The following is a 25811-nucleotide window of genomic DNA, read 5'->3' as shown; positions in this document are numbered from 1 at the left end:
CAAGTCGCGAGCATAAGCTAAAAATAGATTGGGCAAAAGATTCGGGATAGTATACCTTTAGGCGATATTACTTGCAACAATAAAAAAGTGTCAAAAAGCACCAAAACCAACAATCTCCACAGCGTTTCGAACTTAGGTTATTTGGATTCCGAACTTACTGCGAATGGCATGGACTGTGACGTTAAGTTGTGAGTAGATGGAGAATTTTCGATCATATGACAAGCATTTTGATTCACAAAGCTGTATACAGGTAGTTTTAGCCGATGTACATTCGTTTCGTCGCATCCGTCCCGCAACCATCGTGAATCGTAGTGCGGCTTTTTGATAAGTATGAAAATGTGAAATTTTTTCTTTCTCGTATCCAGAAGCTGTTGCATGTGAACATCATAATATCAAATTGAGTTATTTATTTGATTTCACTCTACTCGAGTATGTAATCACTTTGAAATACGAATTTCGAGGCTCATATAAGAGCGAGCGCTTTAGAGTGAAGTCTTTTACAGCGAAGGCTCATTGAAGACGTGAATTAGGAATCTGACAAAAGTAATCCCAGATCATATATTATTTAGATTCCAAAAAAATATCTTACTTATTTCGACTAATTGGGACAATGAACGAGTATCTCACTTCTGCCCACAGACACAGCATCACACTAATTTAGAAAGTTTTTAATTTTTGTGTAGACTTAAATTCGGGATCATTCGATGAAAATTTATTTCGGAGTGAACATTAAGCAATTCATTTGCTTGCTTCAGATAAAATGGATTAAATATAGATAATTAGTGGAAATCTGATTATTTGGAGAATAGGGGTTTCAAACTAGTTTTCTAAGTTTTTCAAATATTAATGCAAAATCGCTGTACTATATGGAGTTAGTGTGCTAAAAGCTCCAAAGCTTTTTTCTGAGGAAAGTTGTTCGGGATGTCAAGGTCTACAAATCGCTGACAAGACAGCTCATTCAACTTCGTTCAAGGATATGCCCTAACGGACCATGAAATAACTATCCGGTACGTTTCATTACTCTGTCTGTCTAGCATGAGGATTTAAATTTTTCATTTATAGTTTCTGGATCCCACATCTCCTCCGCAAATATCAGGAGGTGCTCCATTACGGAACTGATGACTAGTATAGCTTGAAACCTCGAAAAAAGGAGTAGTTTCCGATTATCAGCTTTTTGGAGTGCGTCTGATTCGTCTGGTAACAGTAACTCTTTATATACGAAAAATATAACAATACGTTTTTGATTGACGACTATTGTTGTTTTTGATTCCCTTAAGCACCATAATCCCAGTATTTTTTTTTAATTTGAATCTTATATGTATCACTTATTCAATCAAATAGCAATCATTTGATCTATATATAACTGCTATATAGAAGTGAATATAATATGCGCTTCATAAATTGTTTCAATGTATGTTGTGTGGATATCTAGTAATGGTTATAGGGCGTGCCAATAAATTTGACTCAGACTGGAAATTTCATTCGTTATATGAAAATTTTGTAAAAATAACGTTACGAAGAGTTTTATGTTTCATAAGATTATCTTATATTTTTGACATGATGTTTAATATACTTTGTAGCTATCATTGGAATTGCTAATAGTGAAAAATCATTAGAATATCACATAATGAAAAAATGAAAATTTAGCTCAGTGTTGATTAACATGTCGTGTAAATTTCATTATTTTTTTCTGTGTACTCTTAAAAAGTATGTGACATATAACTTGTTCGGAAAAACTGAATATCTTAATAATATAAAAACTTTACTTTTATTACACTGGCGACCATTTTCGTTTCAGTATGAAGCTACACTATACCGATGAAACACTTTGTAAATAATATTTTATGTCTTCACTATCATCATTTAATTTAGGTACTATATCTCAGCATAATTGCATTTTTAGTTTATAAATTCAAATTGTAAACTCGTATCGATTATTCCTTTCGTTTCTTTTGTATCATCGACCCTGGCTGTCTTGTACCAATTCCAACTGTATAACAACTCTCCAGCGAGTATAGCGAATGCCATCCCGAAACCAACAACCATCAAGATATACGCATAACGCAATTCATCAAGACCCACCGACGAAAATGCTGCCAAACTGTTTTCACACCTGGGTTTTTGGGTGATCCAAATCAGATTGGATCGTTTAATGAGGCCAACTTCTCGCTGTCGGATCAGTCGTTGACGAATCAACTCTCGGTATTTGCTACCTTTAACAACTGGTATGCTGAAGGGAGGAATTTTGACGGACTCCAACTCATGAAGTTTACACGTTTCCTGATCGGTATAGGTTTCCTTTATCAGCTGATACGCTGCATTCACCTCAACCTGTGAAAATGAGAAAAAATATGAATGATACTAATGAAAATAAAAAAATCTACATTGTTTTAGTACATTTGTTTGATCACGGATCGATTTTATATATTTGGACCAACAGATGGATAGATAGGTAGATAGTTTGATGAAAAGTTAATTCGACTTATAAGCTTTTTAGTGATTCATTGTAGCTTGGATGCAAAAACAATGATACTAATTAGTTTAAAATGATAATTACTGATGAGATTTAATACTCGAATTAAATTTACATTTCTGAAGCTTCCATCAAATGTACATACACATAATCAAACAAATGAGCTGCATTAATACATTTGTGTATTTGAAAATATTGAACTGCACATAGTTCACAAATGAGCTGAGAAATGCGTTTTTACAAACCTGAAAAGCATAAAGTTCGTCTTTAACTCGCTTCATTCCAACATCGGCTTCGGTGAAAGCTCTTTTGCCTTGAGGTTTCATTTTACTTAGATAAAGTGCTCGTACTGCAGGATCCTTGCTTTCGTTATAATAAACCCATCCATACACCGTGTCCATAGCACCGGCTTTCAGTGGCGACCTAACCAAATCTGTAACCGAGTTAATTGCTTTGCTTGGACTCTGCAGAAGTGCGACTATACTTGCCGAGTAGGAGGTGAAAATGAAAAAGCTTGCTAGCTTCGCAAAAAAGAACAATAATTTGGTCGCGTTGAAGTGAGCCAATAAGTCATAATTTTGCTGGCACATCAATCCAATCATAAAAGTCAATGAATCCAATGGATGAAATTTTTCCGTTTTTGAAACAATTCTGAGGAACATCAACGCAACCCAGTAAATAATAACAAATCCAAAACAGCTCAACCAAACTCCGACGCTGAATGGTAATTTAAAAATATTGGAAACCACTGATAGAGACGGCTGTCTAAATATAATTTTGTTTTCAATGACCATGGTAACTATAGTATAATCAACAACTTCCATGCGATCAGTGCGCATAAACGTTGCCAAACAACCTAATTCTATGGAGTTTTGTTGAAATTTTCCCATGATCCCACTAAAGGTGCCATTCGTTTTCCATCCAATTTTATCAACCTGGATTAGGTTTAAGCTGAAGTTCAGATCGTACATTAAAGCCTTTATCATTGGATAGCTTACTTTCGCGTACAAGTCGTGTATTTTATCGGAACGATCCTCTAACCCTTTGAAAAATTCAGGAGCTGTTATCTGGAAAAGAAGCTGCTATTAGTCGAATTCATTTTAGTTTTGTTGTTATAAAGAATCTTCAAAGATACAGGTAGATTTTTTATGAAACTAAAAATATACGTTCACTTAACCCTAAAAGTTTAGCTCGTACAACACAGGTATCGTATCTCATTAAGTTTACGCACACACACACACACACACACACACACACACACACACACACACACACACACACACACACACACACACACACACACACACACACACACACACACACACACACACACACACACACACACACACACACACACACACACACACACACACACACACACACACACACACACACACACACACACACACACACACACACACACACACACACACACACACACACACACACACACACACACACACACACACACACACACACACACACACACACACACACACACACACACACACACACACACACACACACACACACACACACACACACACACACACACACACACACACACACACACACACACACACACACACACACATTGCTCAGCTCGATGAACTGAGTCGAATGGTTTACGAAGACAAACACGAGAAAAGGTCCTAAGTGCAAATGAGAGTTTCTCTTTGTTTACTTGCTCTTTCGATTACTACGGTCCTATCGGTAATCCTTCTCTCTAACTTTTCACATAGAATAACGACTGAACCCATCGACTTTCGATCTGTAGTTAATAAATTGTTGTAAAATACAAGGATATGCCGTAATAACTGAAAGAGTAATTAAACAAAGAGAATCTGTCAGTTGCACTTGAGACCTTTTCTAATGTTCATCGAGATATGACACTTGGCCCTCCGGGTCAATTTTCACTAGTCGGTTTTTCAGGTGATTGCATAACCTTTCTATATGAGAAAGGCAAAACATGTTTTAATCCATCCAGTGGTGTTATGATCTCATATAACTCATGTTTTCATTAATATTACTAAGGAATTATTCAAAAAAACTTTTCTTTGGATATTGAATAAGAACAAAAAAAGTTTGTTTGGGCATAAACTAGCGTGACGTTTTAAATTTTTAACGGTTTTAACCCAAGTTAATATGAATTCTTTTTGCTTTTTGGCTCTAAATAACGGTTTAAAGTGTTATTATATTATGTTGTTAAACATATCTCACCCTGTCGGTCCGAAATTGGAAGTGAGATCCGATCAAAAATCATAAGCAGTCTATTTTTATAGACGTCGACCCTTTCATTTGAATGTAAGTTTGAAGAAATCGACCCAGCTGGTTTTGAGTAAAGGAAAAGATTTCCGTCTTCTAGTTTTCCACCACTATTACCGGAACGGAAAGCTGCGAACCGGTATGGCTGGAATCGGTTCGTTTGGACAGCAACTAGCATAACCAATAAATTGCATAAGTTTTGAAACAAATTTAGAAGAATTTTAACGTTGTTTACATAATCGCTCTATATGACAGATTACAATTTCACACACACTACTCTGTATTTCCGGAACCAGAAGCCAGATCTGGATAAAATCCTGCAACAACTTATGGAAACATAATACTATTCATTCAAATATGAGTTTATAAAGATCAGTCTGGCCGTTCTTGAGAAAGTGATTTCCGGTTTGGGGCACACGAGCACACACCAAAATCAACGTATTTGGTCATCAAACAACCATACCCACCTAATTAGGCTATTTGAATGTATTTAGCCTGAATTTTCCGTGTCATGTATCAAAACACGCTCCTGAAAAAGAAATTTTCATACTTGTCAGTTTCCATTTTCTGAACCGGAAGTCGTATCCGGATAAAATTTGGTAGGGTTATATAGGGTTGTAAGATCTTTCTCAAGACCATAGTTTTTTGAAAATTGAATAAGCGATCTCTGAGAAAATCGAATACACTTTTTAGTTCATTTTGCACATTTTACCCCGTAACTCCAGAACCGGAAGTCGGATCCAGATGGGACCAAGAACCCTTTCATTTCGATCGGTTTTTCGTTTTTAATTTGCACTAAACTGGTGCAGTACTACTTGAGACATGAATAAACGAATAAAATGACTACAATAAACGATTACATTGCACAGAGCTACACCAAACTGTGGATGAGTACTACCTCAGTAGCAAACAAGTGTAGCACTTATTTTTATGCAATTGGCAAAAAAGTCATATTTCGGTGCAATCTCCGCTATACCGGTGTAATGCAATTTGAAAAAAGAAAACGCTATAAGATGAAAATGAAAAGTATTATGATTACATGGAAAACAAGATTTATCAGAATTCTCCTTCCGGATTTGGTATTACAAGGGAATGAGTGCTTAAACTTCCAACTCGTCGATAAGAGCGACAATGCAAACTCTAGTTTCATCAATTGGATGTCGCGGTCGGTTCAGCGATTCAGGGAGAAGCATTACATCACACATATAGAGGCTGGTGCTACGCAGCGAAGCTACTCCTTCCAATCCCCAACAGTGGTTCTAGTCTACACAGAAAGAAATACACGAGATGTAAATCGATAGTAACATGGAAAAGACATGGGTTGAATCGAAATTTTGATTGAAAACCTTCAACGATGCAAAACTAAATTGAATTGCATTGAATTTTCAATGAATATAACTGTATCTTTCAATTAACGCATATTTTGCGATTAAATTGTATTGAAACGTACAGAATTGTAAAGTAATTTTATGTTTAATTACGTGCTCCAAATATGTGCATGAAAATAAATGTAAATTCACAAAATATTTTTATCTGTGTACATCGTCTGATAGTTTCCCGGCGAAAGAAGATCTCCCGAAACCGGCTTTTCCGATATCCATCAACGAATCGACCGGAAGAAAGTCAAAGTAGGTCAAGCAATTCCGGTTGGAGGAGCTACTTTATGACCTACTCATCTAGTCTCCGACATATAATCCAGATTACTTACGGAGAGTTCCTCGTCGAAGAATGTTTTCGCGACACGGATACTTCTGGTGTACGACCCGGCCAAACGAACGAGTGCCGAGATCGGTCCGGTCATTCCGGTTTGAACATAGCTCTCAGTTCACTAGTGCCATGTGGACTGGAACCCACTGTGAGTTATAATGTTTACTGCATTCCTTGTGTCAATTTCCAGAAAAATACGAGTATTTATGAAATTTAACTTTATTGGTGTGATGTGATGTGATGTGAAGTGAAGCCACCATCAGTTCAAGGACTTGCCAGTGGATGCGGGTAGACTTACAGTAGCTCCGATATGACTCATCCATTCACCTTCTTACTATAGCTGTTACCGAAAAGCGAACAAAAAGGGTTGGGCGGATATGTAAGTAGAGTCACTTACTCGTATTCCGCGGGAATAAAAGATGCTCTTCCAACCATAATATCCAGTGCATGGATAAAGCATATCGCTATACATGCTTGAACCCGCCTGATGGTTTCTTTGAGAAGGACGCGTCAGACTCATTTCAAACCTTCAGAAGGAAATAAGTTTCCTTCAAGTGACTTGGGCTGGCTATCCACAATCCCTCGTCCAGTTATCAATTCGTCCGATGCCCTGATGCTCCCTCCCCTTTACGCCCCGTGCAAAATGTTTTATATTGATTAATACAATGAAACATAGTGTAATGAAATTTATATAACATAAAATTATATCATAGATTACAAAATAATATAATATAACATAATATAATATAATATATTTTAATTTAATATAATATAATACAATGTTATATAATATAATATAATATAATATAATATAATATAATATAATATAATATAATATAATATAATACAATATACTATAATATAGAACAATATATAAAATAACAGTTATTGTAGAGTGTCAGTTATGCTCTTCTATCTACGCAATACTGTAGGAAGTAGAATATTTCTTTTCTAATAACAATAAATATTATAATGAAAATAATAATAAAAAACAATATAATATAGTACAATGAAATATATAATAAATAATAGAATGAATAAAATGATATGTTGCGATATGCCATGATATTATATTACTTGAATTTATATGTCATTTCTCATCCTCTCATTCTGCCATCAACGCATTCCCTCGACCAATTGTCACCACAGACACACGTAAAGACATGAAACAGGAACCAGTGAGGATCAAGCTCACCTTGTGACGACCATGATAGTTAGTTAAAAGATTACTTTAAAAATGATAACTTATGAGAAAAACAAATTTATATTTTGCGCAGAGGTACGTAGTACTACTCATAATAAATCCTATAATATAATACAATATAATACAACATAATGCAATACAATATAACATAATATAATAGAAAACAATATAATATAATATAATATAATACAATATATTATAATATAACATAATATAATACAATATAATATAATATAATATAATATAATATAATATAATATAATATAATATAATATAATATAATATAATATAATATAATATAATATAATATAATATAATATAATATAATATAATATAATATAATATAATATAATATAATATAATATAATATAATATAATATAATATAATATAATATAATATAATATAATATAATATAATATAATATAATATAATATAATATAATATAATATAATATAATATAATATAATATAATATAATACAACATAATATAATATAATATAATATAATATAATGCAATATAATACAATACAATATAATATGATATAATGCAATGCAGTATAATACCATACAACATAGTATATCATAACATGAAATAGTGTAAGACGATAATATATGAAACAATATGCTATGATACAATATAACAGTTAATGTCGCAGTGTAAGTTACGCTCTTCTAATAATAATAATAATAATAATAATAGATGATGTAATAAACAACAGAATTATATGTTGTAATATACTATGATAAACATTGCACTTTAGGATGGGCTTCAACCTACAAGCCATTTCGCACCCTCTCATTCTGCTACTAACGCAGAAGGCGATAGCACCCAGTCGACGCCGTTCTATTGACCAAATGTCATCATAGACGCTCGGGGAGGCATGAGATAGGGACTTGTGAGGACTTAGTTATCTCACCATTTGACGACCTTATGAAATTTAACTTTATTGGTCAACAAAAATTGACATGTTTAACAATCGAATAGCAATTTCACACCGTGAGCAATACAGCAATTCTATACAACCCATTCGATTTTGGTTGTTGAACTGTTTGATGTTGGCAGCACCCTCTCACCCTTACCTTCAATGAAACTCTCTGGACATGTAGACTTTGTCACAAAAAAAAACTCTTTGCATACTATTGTCGTTTTTCACTGAAAAACACTATATTTTTCCAAAATTGACGTAGACTGTCTTTTGAAAAGGGCCAAACATTTTTTTACTATTTTTTTAAAATGGCTAGCTGCTTCGGAATTTAAAACTTTTAGATGGATTTACAAAAAAAACATCAATTTCGATTTGAATGAAATTTTGTCCTAGATATTCATATTATTTCATCGATTCAACAGATTCTTGAGAAAGTTTTTTCAACAAATTCCAATTCAGGTATTTGACATGACAGGTATTTGAACGGATGAGTTCAACTTAGTTTTAAACCCCCATTTGAGTGTTTATTAATGCAAAAATTGGACAGGAAAATTTGTTTTGGAAGAACCAACCAAGTTTTCATCTGGTTTTTACATTTGAACGGTGTCTGCATGGTAAAATCCGTGTTTTTGCATTCAATATTTTAATCCGAATTTTGCGTTCAAAAACACTTAAACGGGTTTTCTAAACTAACGTGTACTTATCCGATTTTTGCATTCAGGCGTTCAATTCATATCAATTACCTGAACTGGAATGTACTGAAAAAAATTTCTAGAGGAATCCGTAGAATTGATGAGTTGCACTTATCCAATTTTGAAATTCAGCCGTTCAATTATCCGTTGATCAACCGATGCCGAAGCGGAGCCAGGAGTTATCAAAGAAAAGTGATTCGGAGTATGGAAAGCTTTTCAGTATTAGATTAAATATTTGGGATTTTACCTTTCTCGAATGGTTTGACTTGATTCGGGATAAAAGAGAATCAAATAATATTAATGACTTCGCCGCGAAAGTCATTTTTATTGTGCACTGATGTCGTCAAGTTTATTGCTAACAGGATGTGATGAATTCGGAGTGGAAAGATAAATGAGAAACTGTTCCGTATTTAATGTTCAATCACTGAAGAAATATGCAGAATTACTATCTAACTGAACGTCATCTGAGAATGTCCAAAGATGATGTAACACCAAGGACTGCACACACAAAAAATCAACACTTTCTTTTGTATATTACTTTTTATGAGATAGGTAATGTTTACATGTGTAAAACTTCGTTACTATCTGTCAAGTGATTATCGAAATTCCTTCCAAGCGAAAAGTGCTCCAACAAAAAAAATTGTGCGCGGTTGTGGAAAAATCAGACCAGTTCGATAGGTGGATCATGAGACAGTTGGGAATCGACTATTCGTTCCATGTTCCGTGTAGTAAAATCATCCAACGCGACCAAGACGAATTCGCGGCGAGTTGGCAGCGGAACAAAAGTGAAGAAATTCAACCATCTGAACGCTAAATGATGAGTGATTTCTTTAAGCACAATCCGAATTTTTAATCGGGCGGATGCCAAAAAGATGTCTTTGCCCGTCTGGTTCATCCAACGGACGATTGAGTTGGTCAAAATTCATGTCTTCAAGGTAACAAAGTAATCAAACCGAACATATAAAAAATATAGCCAAATCCCGCACCATGATCTGTACTAGGATTGGTAGGTGAAACGAGTAACAAGCAAATCACTGGCCTGGAGTTTTTCGTCGGCAAGTCAAACCTGAATGCTCCGGGGAAGTTTCGGAAGAAGATGATTGACAAATTTGCTAGAAAGTACTTGGCCGTACATAATAACCAACAACATCAACGGCCAATGAAGTGGAAGCTTCGGAAAATAGGAAAGGTTTTCAAACCCGGCAAAAATTTGAAGAAAGATCGGATGAAAGTGTAAGAAAGATGGCGCAAGTGTTGCACAGTATATGAGGGGTTGTGTTAAGTCCAGTCAAAGTTGAAAGGTGATTGTTTTACCCACCACGCTATGCCCATTTCTACAGTACTTCTTCTATACCGGCCCAAACCAAACTTCTGAGACAGAATTAGGCTCTAAACCACTTTCATCGATAAAATATCAATCAATGTTCAACAAGATACGTCTGCTTCAGTTAACAACGGAACAAAAAACCAACAAAAATATTTCCAACAACCACAGCGACGCCGAATAAATGGCGATAACAGCGGACCATTACTCTACCTCCTCTCTTAATCCGCTGGAACAACACGATCCAGTAATGATGCCTTTCTCATATTATTCATTGGGCCGCATGAATAAAGCGTAGCAAGCTTGAATTTCGGTAATAAATGCTACATGTGGATCACGTTCCTGTCAACTTTCGAACATGTAGTGTTTACTACACTCAAAATAATAATCATGTTAGAGTTACGTGAAAAGTTATATGAATATTTTCCACCCTACTTTTCATGTAGGTTTTAATGGACTGGCACTTAGAAGCTGTTTAATGCATAATCCAGTAAAAGTTACGTGTTTCATAGGTAAAATGTAATGTACTGCTCATGTCACATTTACCTATTACCTCATATCAAATTTAGATACCAGAGAATTACTCTTTTATATACTGGTTGAAGTCAAAAGGAAGATATTCCAGATTTTCATATACAGGGTCCGGCACTCGAAGTGTAACCAATTAAAAAGGCCATAAATTCAGTTTGGAAAATTACTTTTACTTAATTCAAAGTACAAAATGTGTAAAAATAATACAAAATTCAGAATCAATTCACTTTTGCTCAATATGACCACCTTTTGCCTTGACTATGGCCTTGAGACGGTCAAAAAACAAATCGCAAGCTGCCGAATGTGACTTGCAGGTATTTTGGCCCACTCGCGTACAATAACTTTTTTCAGCGCCTCGAGACTGGTGTATCTTTTAGTTCGGACTTTGCTCTCCAAAATGGCCCAAAGAGAATAATCCATTGGATTCGCATCTGGTGAATTCGAGAGCCATTGTGTGGACGTGATGAAGTTCGGAACGTTGTTTTTCAGCCATTCTTGGTTCACTCGAGCTTTGTGAGACGGTGCCGAGTCCTGCTGAAACGTCCATGGTCTGCCACCGAAATGTTTGTCTGCCCACGGCTTCAAAGCAACCTCCAGAATACTTTCCCGATAATATGTCGCATTTACCTTGACGCCAGGCTCGATGAAAACGATTGGAGAGCGCCCATCGGTGGTTACAGCGGCCCAAACCATTATCTGTTGCGGGTGCTGCCTCCTGGTGGCCAATCGATTATTCAAATTCTCGTATGAACGGTCGGTCAAGTAAACCCTATCGTTTTGAGAGTTTACGAATTGCTCAATTGGAAAAATTTTCTCGTCAGAAAATACAATGTTCGGAAATTGACCGCTTTCGGCCAACTCCTTCGCTCTCTCAAGTCATCAAGTCAAGGCAAAAGGTGGTCATATCGAGCAAAAGTGAATTGATTCTGAATTTTGTATTATTTTTACACATTTTGTACTTTGAATTAAGTAAAAGTAATTTTCTAAACTGAATTTATGGCCTTTTTAATTGGTTACACTTCGAGTGCCGGACCCTGTAAATCTATGAAATGAAATATACCATGAAAAATAAAACATTTATTTCAGAAAATTAGCATATAATTTCAATTTTTGAAAATAAAAAGCAACTAATAACGTCGTGGGATCTCGAAACGACAAGCCTCCAAAAATCGTTTTTGTTGTCACTACCATCCAGCCGAAGTCGAGATCCGAGAACTCCCATAACACTACCGATGCAGGTTGAGGTCGCATTACATGGGTCCAGTGTCTCTAGTTTCATACCGATTTTGAACTCGTTTTTCGGTGGATCAACCACAGACTAACAGACATGACAGTATGAGTAAATTCTTATAAAAATAATTTTTCGTGATGCACTAGTTCCACCTATATTGTACTGCGCGAACTATTTACTATCGGTACACCCCTTGTGTTATGTAAAAGTTAATTTACTAGTTGGTTCCCCCTCGTTTGTCAACACCGATCAGCTGCTTGCAGGGATGCCTGATTTCATCATAATATTTGGAAATGAATCGTTACAGTAAATTATTATATTACGTTAATAATATATTAAACTTTTTAGCGATGTTGGAAGGTAACCATATATTTTTCTCAACATTGTTCATCTAGACTATTTTTTATTGTGTTGGTAATTTTCACCCGAAATTAAATGGCGGCAGATCAGAAGCAAGTAAATATTGCCACTAAACGGGTTCGATTTTGTATTGCGTTGAAGGATGAGAGGTAGGCACAATTTTGTATATAGTTTTGGCAATATGTATTAAATCTGTATCCTTCATGAAATTCGCATACAAATGCAAATACATATCAATACATTACAGGTAATTCTGTATGAATGGCAACTCTGTTGGTAAATGAAAAAAATAAACACAGTCTAGATGACAGACAGGATGTTTTTGATAGGGTAACGTGGCGCCATCATGACACATGTGAGTACTGTCCCAAATAAAGGAATATTCGAAATGACAGTTAAAATGATTGAAGAATCTAATTTGAGTGTCCTGTCTGTTAGTCTGTGGATCAACGGCCTGTTTGAAGCATTCTGCAGGAGCGGACACACTTCCGGACTCACGCAGGCACTCGGTCCTATCTAACACATGGAAACTTTCATACTTGAATGGTCCGTTCAATGTAGTAAAAAAATGTAATTAAATAACATTTCTCGCAAATATTTACACTACACACTTCGCCGTTTTCCAAATCGAGTTTTTCACACTGGAAATTCACGTAGATTGTTTGACGTTTGATCAACTCACGTAAACTTTATGTGATGACGCTATTCATTTTAGGGGATGTTCGTATAACATTCAGTTCCGTCACGTAAAATATCCAATTTGACATTTGAAACCATTTTACGTGATTTTTCAAGTGAATCGAACGTGAATTTTTATTTGAGTGTACAATTTTCGGTGGTAGCTCTAGAGATTGCTACTCTTGTGGTTGCTAATAAAGTGAAGTAGAAAAGTTATACAAAGTGACATTTTTGCAACAATAAGTACGGTTCTAGTATTGCGCATGCTTATGCTCAAATTTCGAAAGTAGCACTTTTTTATTCTTACCAAACCGCGTTATACTCTGTGGACATTTTTTTAGACGATACTACAAACAACAGACTTTACTACATTTTATTCATACCACCCATTATCTCCTATATATTACAGCAAGATTCATCAAAATACTACAAATTATAAAAGATTCATTCGAATTCGAAATAAAACTCCGTTGTCAAAATGAAACTCCGACTGGACTTAACACTATCCCTTGTATACTGGGCAACTCTTACGCCATCTTTCTTACACTTTCATCCGATCTTTCTTCAAATTTTTTCCAGTTTTAAAAACCTTTCCTATTTTCCGAAGCTTCCACTACATTGGCCGTAACATCGGAAATCCGCGTAAAAAACCGCGTAACTTCGGAGATCCGCGCAAAAAAAGCCACGTAAAAAAATCCCAGTGTATAAAACTACAAACAGAAACAGTTCCAAGCCTAATTGAAAGAATTTTTCAAATTTTCTGCGCCGTCTATTAAAATGGTGGTTTGAAAAAATGACAGTTTGTATGGCCAAAACAAACATGACCTATAAATTGGAATAGTTTTGAGCCTAACTGAGAAGATTTTTTACAATTTTTTATGATCGTTTGAAATTTCGAAAACCTATCCCATTGTAATGTTAGAATCGGAAGTCGGACTCCTGTCGTGTTAATTTTAGTTTGATTTTATCAAAACCTGGTATGAGTTTATTTGGTCGTAGACTTTCTTGATCGACAAACTAGAAGAATATTTAAGTCAATTTGAAGAATTCAAGAATGAAGATGGTATAAATCGGTTGAGCCATCTTCGAGAAATGTGACTGGCATTATTTTATTTGTTTTATGCATATAACCCTACATTTCTGGAACTGAAAGTCGGATTCAAATGAAATTCAAAAACTTTGCATGAGACCGTAAGGCCTTTCATTTGAATTTAAGATTGTGCAGATGGCAAAATATATGTGACTAGCGACGTAGGCAGTGCAGCCAGTTTCATTTTCATATTCATGTAATTTTTTAATAATGTTTCTATCATGCCTGCAAAGAGTGCTTACAATAAACGTGAAAAGACGATATTTTGGTAATAGATTTTATTCAACTAGTTTCTCTAATTATCAAAGATTTCAATAAAACTGCTATATAGGGTAACAGAGGTATTTTGGCCACTTCATATATTTTGGCCCACTTAACAAACTTTAGGGATTTAATCGATATTGAGTAACCCATGTTGCATCAATTTGAAGCTAATCACATTGAATTATCCATTGCGGAAGGGTTTTTCAAAGATATTTCAACATTTGATGGATGATTTTACAAAGTGGGCCAAAATAAAATCAATCCTAAAGTGGGTTAAAATACTTCTGTTACTCTACGCCGAGAATAGACCAGTGGTGAAGAAAACAGTACCACGTCGGAAACGTCTAAGTGATTCCCGAGGCCTGGTTCCAAATAATCTTATCTTGCCTAAGGCACCGATTACACTCGATATAAATTTCATATAATCAGGGCTTTTCTCTCTGCCCTAGCTAGAAATCAAACAAGCTATTAGGATACTGTCAGAGTGAACGCGGTTTGCGATGCGATAGCACGGCACCTTCGAACTCTGCACATTTGATTCTAGCGAAAGTACAAGAGAGAACGCGATGCATAGTGCATCACATCGAATCAATTTGCTAATCGCGTTCACTCTGACGGTAACCATAGTGTCAATAAGATCTGGAAGCATGCCAGTGCGACCGCAAATTCGTTTGCAATCAAATCATAACTCTTTCGACGCAAAACAGCATAAATTAAACTTACCGCTGTTCCTGCTGACATCGCAAACCCTTGCAAATTGCGCTTCTGATTATTTCGTGATTCATCACGCCTTAAAGCTTCTCGCAAATTGGACAAAACTTCCAGGTTTTGATGGTTGAAGTAAATTTCTTTATAGTTTACACGAGCCTCTCCATATGCTTTGTAGACATCAAATAACTGCCATCTGTTGCCATATAGTCCAACCACAACACGACTGGTCGGTAGAACATCTACAAATCGAAATCTCTTGTCGTAGATCAATTGTCGTTGCGAAGGAAATGCTCCACTGAAACTCTTCGGATCGTTGCTTATACTTGAATCGTTGTCCAGAAATAGCCAGTAAATATTGGTCATCAAAAATAAATTGATATATTTCTGAAAAATTTATACTACACATTAACTAAAATAAGCCTTCAGGAAATGCACACAAAACGAACGTTTTTCATCAATAGATCCATTACTTTATCACATCTTGCATCAACTACGACACCAGCATTACCATTTGCAGAAACATTGAATTTTTCCGCGGATCCAACCAGCACACGAAACCCGGACATCAAATATTTTTTTATCAGACGGAAATTATCCTTCACTGTGAAACAATCAAATGTGGTAACCGCCTTAACGTACCTGGCCTTAAAGTATGCAATAGACATTTCACCCAACTCATACTGGCTCCATTGCCGACCGGATAGTACCATTGAGAGCACACACAAAATTAGACAACTCTTTACCAACCACATTCTCGTGCTCCTAACACGGTGTCAAAGCGAATCAGATTAATGGTCTATGGCACACACTACTTTATATATTGTTCAAACTTGTGCCATGTTCGTGATCTCATTTTACATTTAAATGTTATTTTCGAAATAACTTAATTGAGTTGTTGACGTGAGCATATGAAATATAGGTGAATTGATATTAGGATAATGATTCCGATTGACTCGTGTGCCATTTACACTCAAAAAGGGGAAGTTCGATTAACATTAAGTACATTTAAAGTTACTTTTACGTTTGTTGTTACGCTTTACTAGAGTGTACAGTTGTTATACTCATAAGCTTCATACTTCCAAGTCATTATACTCAGGGTACTGAATCTCGATTCAAGAACTCGAGCATCTGTTTCAACCGACTTCGAAGCCAATTCGTTAGTAAATAGGACAGTAACATAAATACTGCTACACTAAGAATTCTACCAGGTAGAGATTTGAAAATAAATCAACTGGCTTAAACTCTGAGCCATCGACTCGAGATAAATGTTTCCAACGAATTGCAAATAATATAATATATTAATTTACATGATTTCCAAATAAAATCTTGTGTAAAAATTCTTTTCTCATTATCGTTAAGGGGCTGTCCATAAAAGACGTCACGCTTTTTTTTGACGATTTTTGACTCCCCATCCCCCCTTTGTCACAAATTGTCACAGAAGCAAAGACCCCCCACCCCCCCTATGTCACATGTCAGGAATTCTGAATAAATAAAATTCATCTCAATGCATTCTCAATATGTATGACAAACCATACAAATATGAGGGAAAAATCGATTTATTACAAGCTGTCATTAGATTAAATAATATCCCTAAAACTACAAAATCATCGGAATTATTTTATTAATATCAATTATATAAATTAACAAAAGTATTTGGTTGGAATTGATGAAACATTTAAATCATCTGTTTTATTCTTCCTAGGGGTACACAGATATATTATTGTTTTAGGTAAAGAATAATATTTCCTTAGTGTAGCATACAGGGCTGAGAAAATAAAGACCAAAACCTCTCATCAAAACGAGATCACTGCCGATTTCAAGATTCAAGATCAGTTGATCAGTGAATTTTAAATCACATCGATCAATATCGGTACTGATCTTCCGTCACACAATGGGTAGTGATTTTGAGTTAAAATGATTCTTGATTTATGTAAGTTCAATCATTGGATGATTCGATAAGCTTTGATGTTGGTGGAGGAAAATCACATATGATCAAGATATGACATGACATGATCTACGTCTGAAATCGTTGATCTCTCGCCCTTTTTCAAATGGAGTACAATTGAATAAACTGCATCAGAATCAGATAAGAGAAATTCTTATGATATACTATTATCAATGCTAGAAAATCAAACTACTGAAAAAATTATCAGTGCATAACTTAAGTTAAACCGTTTGAAGGCATCTTTTTCTTTTTTACTCATATTAGGCAAAATTTATTAATTTCGCTAATTTACTCGCTCCTCCGTGCACTTTTGCTGATCACAACAGAAATGATTTCCTACATCATTCATTTACGAATTTACAAGAAGAAGCTTTTACATCAACAAATACACGTTTTCCTATAGAATGTAAACGTTCATTGTGGAGATTTTTTCAGGAAATATGGCAAAGTAGTAATATAATTAGGTATTTCAAAAATGCACTCATTGAAAGTATTGGACGTCACATTCCAAAAACCTCCCCCCTTCCCCCTGTCACAAAAGGTCACGTTTTATGGAACACCCCCCTCCCCCTTGAGGCGTGACGTCTGTTATGGACAGCTCCTAATACCATATCAGCTGTTTTCCAAAGAACGGCGAACATCGACAGCAAATGGAGAAAAACATCGATGAATATTTCGACTTTGGTTTCAAATCGTATTTAGAAATCATCGTGTATTCTCAGATCAATTTTTGATTAGTCGATGATCTGTTCGTTTATCTTTAAAAAGTATGCAAACTTTACCACTTTCCTTCTATATCTACTGAATAAATCAACATAAAAAGAGTTTCGCCCTTTTTCGATTTGTTTACTTTTATGCTTCCTGTGTGAATGATGAAGTTACGCCCTTGCGCATTTTTTTGTGAAATTAGTTGGTTTTCGTGACTAAGATAAATATTCGGGTAATTTTATCGTCTCATTTATTATTTCCAGTAGTAAAAGGTTCGGAAACTATCAAAAATAAAGAAAACAAATAGTTTCGCCCTTCCTTATTAGGAATTGAAGTATCGCCCTGTTTGTTTGCATGGAACACGGAGGGCGAAACTTTCGTAAACAAATGGAATGACAGTCCTTTATAGTTCTTTGTATTACTAAGATTGAGATTTTTGTAGAATCCGATTTTTTAGGCAAAATTGTAGGATTTTGAAGAATTTATTGGTAGGAGAGAGAAACTCGATTTGTTTACTTTTGTAAGATTCGTCCTTCTTTGAAAAACAGCTGATATATGGATTTTTTTCCACTACTATTTAATCTGTTCGTTTGGCCATCAACTAAAATAACCAAATTAAAATATTAGTGGTGTGCTATCAATGTTTCGTGAAATAATACCAATACTCTTCGTTTTAGATACCAAAAATTAAAAAAAATAAATAAAATTTAAGCCGTATTTTTCTCAACATACTTTTTCCATATGAGACTGATATGCAAACATAGACAGTTGTCAAGAAATGAAGTGTGAAAATAAAATTATATTACTAATCTAAAATAAAATTACTTTTCCTAGTCATTCAGGGGTTTTCAGTACCTCATGTGTACCGGTGTGTACTAAAGTGCACATGATAGATAGACATGAAAGTAAGTGATTTGTAAATAGCAAATACTTTTACGTCTGCTTAGCGGATTATGTTGTTCCGCGAGGTGGCATTAGCAGTTCGACAAAATCAGATAATGCACTGATGAGCTGAATTCAAAACGTAAAATAAATGATTTCGTAGTCCATCGCAAAATCGACACCATCGCGTAATGCAAGAAAAGAATAAGAACACGAGAAAAAGATAATATAGCATATGATACAAAGCAGAGCTAATAAAAGTCATTTTCATTGACTAAAAAATAGACAAAAATGACAAGAATTTACTATCACTCTCAGCTTCGCTTGCAAACTATGAGAACGAAATCCATGTCCAGTCAATGACATAAGCGGGACAGTGGTTTCAAAATTGTGTTTTTTCTTTCATTTGCCCTTTCAGTCATTTGCAGTTTTCAGTGCAAATCCCATAGTATGCAGTGTCAATATGCAACCGAAGCTGTGAGAATTGATAATGACAGAAAAAGGTTTCACAATAACTTTTACCTGTTGGTGCTCGATTATAATCTTTCATTTTTTTTATGAGAAACGAAAATGCTTCCTCTCTTTTATTTTGTTCTAGTGTCGATCATTTACGAATGAAACAGTAAAACATTAAAAGTGAGACTGCTGGAATGGTTTCTTTCATTGAGAATGCGTCACAATTTTAAGCTCTGATACAAACAAATAAAAATCATAAAGTTAAAATTCTACTTTGAAAGCTTTAGCTGAAAAAATCAAAAACCAATGGAAAAGTTCATATTCGAAATAAGCGAAGCAAACGGAAAACAATAAGTTTAGAAAATTGAATGTTAATACTTATCGTTTTTTTATTTAAAAGGTATTTTTATTCAGGCCTATTTGCGTACAAGCTTTACGTGGCCGGATTAGCCGATTTTTTAAATAATGCATTTTTTGAAGTGGATCTCGTTGTCACTCTTTTTCTAGGAGGAGAAGAGCTTCCATTCCCCTCCTGCGAGGGTTGAGGGGCACTTTGTTCGTGACTCGTCTCGTCATCCATTGCCGCATCGGTGGTTTTGTTGTTGATTTCCGTCTTCTTTTCGTTTTCCTTGATGTTCGCAGCCTTGAGCTCGTTGCTAGTTGCTGTAGATGCGCCTTGTTGTACATTGGTTGCAGTTGCTGGTTGGTTTGATGGTGAAACAGGAGTACTGCGCTCACTAGTTCCCATTGTTGAACGGTTGACCTTGTCTTTGGTTGAAGATGTCCTTTTCGCAGTTTCGGTGCAAAGTTTACCGTAGTGTACAGGTTGTTCACAAAACTGGCATGTAACCAGCTGATTTTTATAGGTAATCAGCGTTTTACACGGATGTGTCCCATCTTGACCACAAATTATGTAAGATGGAATTGCCTTACGTAGATGCATACGTACCACTCGCACGCCATTCCGGATACCGGGGAAAAAATTCCGCCATACTTCCCTTTCGATGAAAAGGATTTCACCGTACTGCGACATATTCTCCCGAACGTACTGATCGGTGACCTGCGGGGGGAGGTCATGCACGCGTACTTCTATAGCATTGTCCACCATGTGCACAGGGATTTTGTATTTAATGTTATCACACTCAACGCTGTGCACCTCATTGTAAACCGAAGCGAATGCAATTGCATCTCTTTCACGTTTAAACATAATGTACACACAGTTAGACGCTTTGTTAAATTGAATCTCACTTACATTATTAGCGTCTAGATGCATTCGTTCTTTAAGTAAGATTTCAATTTCATTTGCTGCTGGTCTTACTTTGCAACGCTTGAAATCTATACAAATTGAATTTGGTCTTGTAGGCCAAGATTCAGGCTTTGTTAAATCGTATTTGACCATTCCGTACACTCTATTGTTCACTGTACTGTATTGTCTTTGTTTCTGTTGTTTCGACCGTAAATGATTTGCGACTGCGTCGTGTGAGATGCGAGCACGAACTCAATACTTATCGTTACCTTTCCTTCGTTGCGATTGTTACGAAAATTAATCCAATAAACTTACCATTTATGACACTCTATAGGCTACCTCGAAAAGAAAAGGTACGAAAACGTTAAAAGTAATGATTTACTACCTTGATCAAAAAGTTCAATGTATCACCACCGTGTGGCGCTCTCAGTCACCCGATTAGACTTTTTAATTTATTTTAGGTTGCCACATCTGTCATTTATATTCTATCAAACACGACATTGCAAATGTTAGAAGAGTGTCTCGTTAATGAGAATGATGAGAATGTTTTCAGTCTAAAAAAGGCAATGCTCTCAGTTTTCATTGATTACAAGGGTGTTGTGTATCATGATTTCCTTCCACAAGGCCAGACCGTCAAAAAGGAGTATTATTTGGGTGTTATGATACGTTTGCGTGAAGTAATTTGCCGAAAAAGACCAGATTTGTGGATCTTGCACCACGATAACGCATTCAGCAACCACCGAATTACATATAATAATATGATTGATATGAGAAAGACATTATTACACCACTAGGTGGATTAAAACAGGTTTTTTATTAGAAAATTGAACAAAACCTTATAAAGGGTGATTTTTTAAGAGCTTGAGAACTTTTTTAAACAATAAAACGCATAAAATTTGCAAAATCTCATCGGTTCTTTATTTTAAACGTTAGATTGGTACATGACATTTACTTTTTGAAGATAATTTCATTTAAATGTTGACCGCGGCTGCGTCTTAGGTGGTCCATTCGGAAAGTCCAATTTTGGGCAACTTTTTCGAGCATTTCGGCCGGAATAGCCCGAATTTCTTCGGAAATGTTGTCTTCCAAAGCTGGAATAGTTACTGGCTTATTTCTGTAGACTTTAGACTTGACGTAGCCCCACAAAAAATAGTCTAAAGGCGTCAAATCGCATGATCTTGGTGGCCAACTTACCGGTCCATTTCTTGAGATGAATTGTTCTCCGAAGTTTTCCCTCAAAATGGCCATAGAATCGCGAGCTGTGTGGCATGTAGCGCCATCTTGTTGAAACCACATGTCAACCAAGTTCAGTTCTTCCATTTTTGGCAACAAAAAGTTTGTTAGCATCGAACGATAGCGATCGCCATTCACTGTAACGTTGCGTCCAACAGCATCTTTGAAAAAATACGGTCCAATGATTCCACCAGCGTACAAACCACACCAAACAGTGCATTTTTCGGGATGCATGGGCAGTTCTTGAACGGCTTCTGGTTGCTCTTCACTCCAAATGCGGCAATTTTGCTTATTTACGTAGCCATTCAACCAGAAATGAGCCTCATCGCTGAACAAAATTTGTCGATAAAAAAGCGGATTTTCCGAATGGACCACCTAAGACGCAGCCGCGGTCAACATTTAAATGAAATTATCTTCAAAAAGTAAATGTCATGTACCAATCTAACGTTTAAAATAAAGAACCGATGAGATTTTGCAAATTTTATGCGTTTTATTGTTTAAAAAAGTTCTCAAGCTCTTAAAAAATCACCCTTTATATGATACTTAGTTACTTAGTAAAATATAGATAAAATTATAAACTGCCCAAAAGGTGCTTTTCGAATCCGAATATAAAAAAGTGTTCCCAGCTAGTTTAACGTGTAGTATTTGGAATTACACTATGCAGTTACAGAAACAAAAGTGTATAGTTATAGTACGATTTATTCTGTGTTATTTATAGTTGCTCTATCGTACTGTAGTATTCTAAACATTATTTACATAAAGAGATAAACAAAATTATAGAACAAAAGTGCCTGTCAAAACCTATTATTTGAAAAAATTAAATCTTAATTTTTTTTTAAACCTAATATCTACAGAATGAAGATTCTAATTAAACTATTCACTCTAGCTTTATTTTCAACGAATGCAAATAGCCATGCCAGCTCTGGTATCTAAGAGTAAAAATGTCCTTGGGCACCATCTGGAAGTTGTTTCCGGCATACCATTCCATATGCATAATGATTCAATTGTTTACTTAAAGGAATGAATCCGACATTTTTTCCGGAGTCATCAAGTCACAAGAACAGATTACGAAATTTTTTTTTGAAAACTTCAATAACATAATACGTTTGCCAATCTCTGCCACCTAGCGTTCCTCGATCGTACTCTGGGCGACTCGTTTTGCTTATCGTCACGATTTGCTGTCGTCATCTTCAGATAAGTCGACAGTCCGGTTCGTATTTAGCTCGGTACATCGTTACCACCGACACTTTCAACTTGTTACAAATTTTCCCCAATAAATCGAAAATAATATCATGTTCCTAATATACCCCTCAGATACCAACATAAAACAATCCTCTTTATCATTTTCACGCATCATTGCACGGAATAAAGTGCTACGGCACACTTCATAAAAGAGTTAATAAAAACAAATAAGTTTACCACCAGCAAGTAGCTTCAATCTCTATATCTCCCCTTTGTCTTGCATGTCTACTTTCGCTTTTTGATTAGTACTGATTCTATCTTACATAGTTTTTTTTCAATTTCTTTAAATTTTTCAATATATTCGGTCACATTCGGTTTGAACAACAAATCTAACTCACGAGTTCTCATTAATTCGTTTACTTCGAATAGTTTCTTTCACTTGTTTCTTTCTCTAACTCTTTATCTAATTTCAGTCCCTAAGCGTATAATACTAAAACTAAGCTAAACAATTACTCTAAAATCAAAACTTAGTCACCCTACCCGTTGGTTTCGGGCCAAACTAATTTCCACTCACGGAAAAATGGCCCCTTTTAAACTCAAGTTCCGCATGGGTAGTGGTTCTTCTCGTAGCACCTCACAGGAGCAGGATGTCGTAGTAGACAGTCAGGCCAATCAGATCACTTCAAACTATATGAATAGTAACACCTTGGGTACTAGTTATGGTAGCAGCACCACCTTAGATTCCGAGCAGAATAATGATAGCTTAGTATCGATGAACAACGATCAACGGGCCCTGATTCGGGACCGGAACTCGTCCGATGAACATATAGGTAATTTCATCGGAATAACTCTAAGGATTCTGGAAGGGTTACCCACATTATTGTGCAGAACAAATGCCGTATAATGAATGACATAATCTTAATACTTCTAGGATACGTCAATCCTTCACTGACTCATACTGAAAACAACACGATACCACTGAGTCCTCCACCATCCTATGAACATGTCCTAGAGGAAGTGAGTTGAGGTCAAGGTATACAATTTTCATCAATCAATTATGCAAAATTTATGTTTTTAGAATCGACTTGCTGCTTTAGATAAAGAAAACAACAAAACATCGACACTGAATCTATCCCTATCCAGTTACGAAATGTTTGGAAGTAGTCAACAACTGAGTGTCATCTCAACAGGGTCGGAACAACAACAACAAAGTTCCGACCAACAGCAGCAGCAGCATCACCATCACCAGACAACAACGACCGCAACAAAAAAACAGGAAAGTGTCGATTCATCACTGTATTCATGCAGTTCGGCAACATCACCTTCGCAGGAGAACCTTCTCATGTGTACTGGTTCCTGTGATCCACTGTTCAGTACATCCAATCAGGAACAGATGGGTCAATTAGGTAAGTCTTGAAAGAGGTGTATAGCCTTTCTATATGACAATAGTAAAATTTGTGTGCGGGTTCTAGTTACCATTACAATTGTACTGTACGCAAGACCGCCGAGAGAAAATTCGGGCTTTCCCTTTCCCCCTCCCCTCTCGACGGTTCTGACTGTACAACACAATATACTCGTAGTCCTTTCAGAATATATCAAATTAATCCAAAGCAAAGCCTCCGTACTACATTTCAATGTCAAACTTTACCTTCTGTTTCTGCGTTGTCTTAGTCAATTATGTGTACAGCGCAAGGCCGATGAAACATGTTAACCCCAGATGAGTAATTTTTCGTACGGGGGGAACGACCCACTATTTCGTAGTATTAATGTGTAAGTAGAAATGATACTTATCCCTTAAACGAGAATAATAGATTTGTAAATAAAATTTTATTTCGGCATAACTTTGCATGAGACGCGTAAATTCAAAATCTGAAGCATTTTCGGTATTTTGTCTTGAAACAAAATTGCGCGTTTAAAGGTCGAATATGGTATAAAATTACTAATTAGTTTTAAAATCACTGATGGAAGGTGCAGTTCTCCATGCTCGAAAAGCAATGTCATGGTATGTAATTCCTTTTGGGGAATTTGGCGTTCTTTTTCAACAGACTTCGCACCCGACTGAAGCCAGGGCTGGTGATACGATTCTACTGACACTATGAATCTTTCCATATCGGGACTCGAACATACGACAACTGGCTTATAAGACCAGCGTCCTATACATTGATATACGTAACACACTGTTCAAAAAGTCCCGGAACTGTCCCAAGGATGACGTTTGTGATGTCAAACAAACATTATTTTTCGAAAATACCAACCTTTAGATGACATGTATTAAATTTTCACGTCAATCGTATCACAAACACTATACCTACCGACATATAAGTGACGTTACTTATTGATTTACGAAAAAATGGAAACAACGAATTTCTTGTATAGATAAAACATTGCTTCTTAAATAGGGGTTAGGAAGTGTTACTCACATTTAGATCCATTAAAAACAAAAATTTCTTGTATTCTTGCATCCGGAAAAAATAGGCAAGTTTTGACAATCGTGTTGTATAAACGCACAATCCGCTCGTGATAGTTAGCTCATCAACTGAATATACTTTTACGATCTTACGCGAAAATCTGAGCATGGAAATGGTCTTTTCCAAATGTTCACTCCCAATAGTACAAAAGTAACAACGCATCAACGATCCAGAGAGCTGTTCGGCACTGTTTAGTCGAAATAAAAAGGAATTATTGCGCTGGGATGAAACAAT

At 35.7% G+C, this 25811-nt stretch overlaps 2 protein-coding genes across 2 annotated transcripts in view; one reads left to right on the top strand and one right to left on the bottom strand.

Annotated features, from left to right (window-relative positions):
• Positions 1–25811, top strand: part of LOC131439413 (uncharacterized) — a 52831-nt gene that overhangs the window by 11061 nt on the left and 15959 nt on the right. The window contains exons 2-4 of the mRNA XM_058610382.1: positions 23583–23939; positions 24041–24126; positions 24188–24515. Coding sequence (XP_058466365.1) covers positions 23690–23939; positions 24041–24126; positions 24188–24515 — 664 coding nt within the window. The 5' untranslated portion in view covers positions 23583–23689. The remainder of the gene's footprint in view (positions 1–23582; positions 23940–24040; positions 24127–24187; positions 24516–25811) is intronic.
• On the bottom strand, positions 1690–19498 carry LOC131434112 (glutamate receptor ionotropic, kainate glr-3-like). The gene is made up of 4 exons (XM_058600756.1): positions 15895–19498; positions 15470–15841; positions 2719–3540; positions 1690–2331 (listed from the first exon to the last, which is right to left on the bottom strand). Exons 1-4 carry the CDS (start codon positions 16207–16209, stop codon positions 1900–1902), a joined length of 1941 nt encoding a protein of 646 aa, XP_058456739.1. The 5' UTR covers positions 16210–19498; the 3' UTR covers positions 1690–1899.

This window comes from Malaya genurostris, chromosome 3 (assembly GCF_030247185.1).
Source record: "Malaya genurostris strain Urasoe2022 chromosome 3, Malgen_1.1, whole genome shotgun sequence".
Lineage (NCBI taxonomy): Eukaryota > Metazoa > Arthropoda > Insecta > Diptera > Culicidae > Malaya > Malaya genurostris.
The sequence above is the reverse complement of the archived record's forward strand: the minus strand, read 5'-3'. Positions and strand labels throughout refer to the sequence as shown.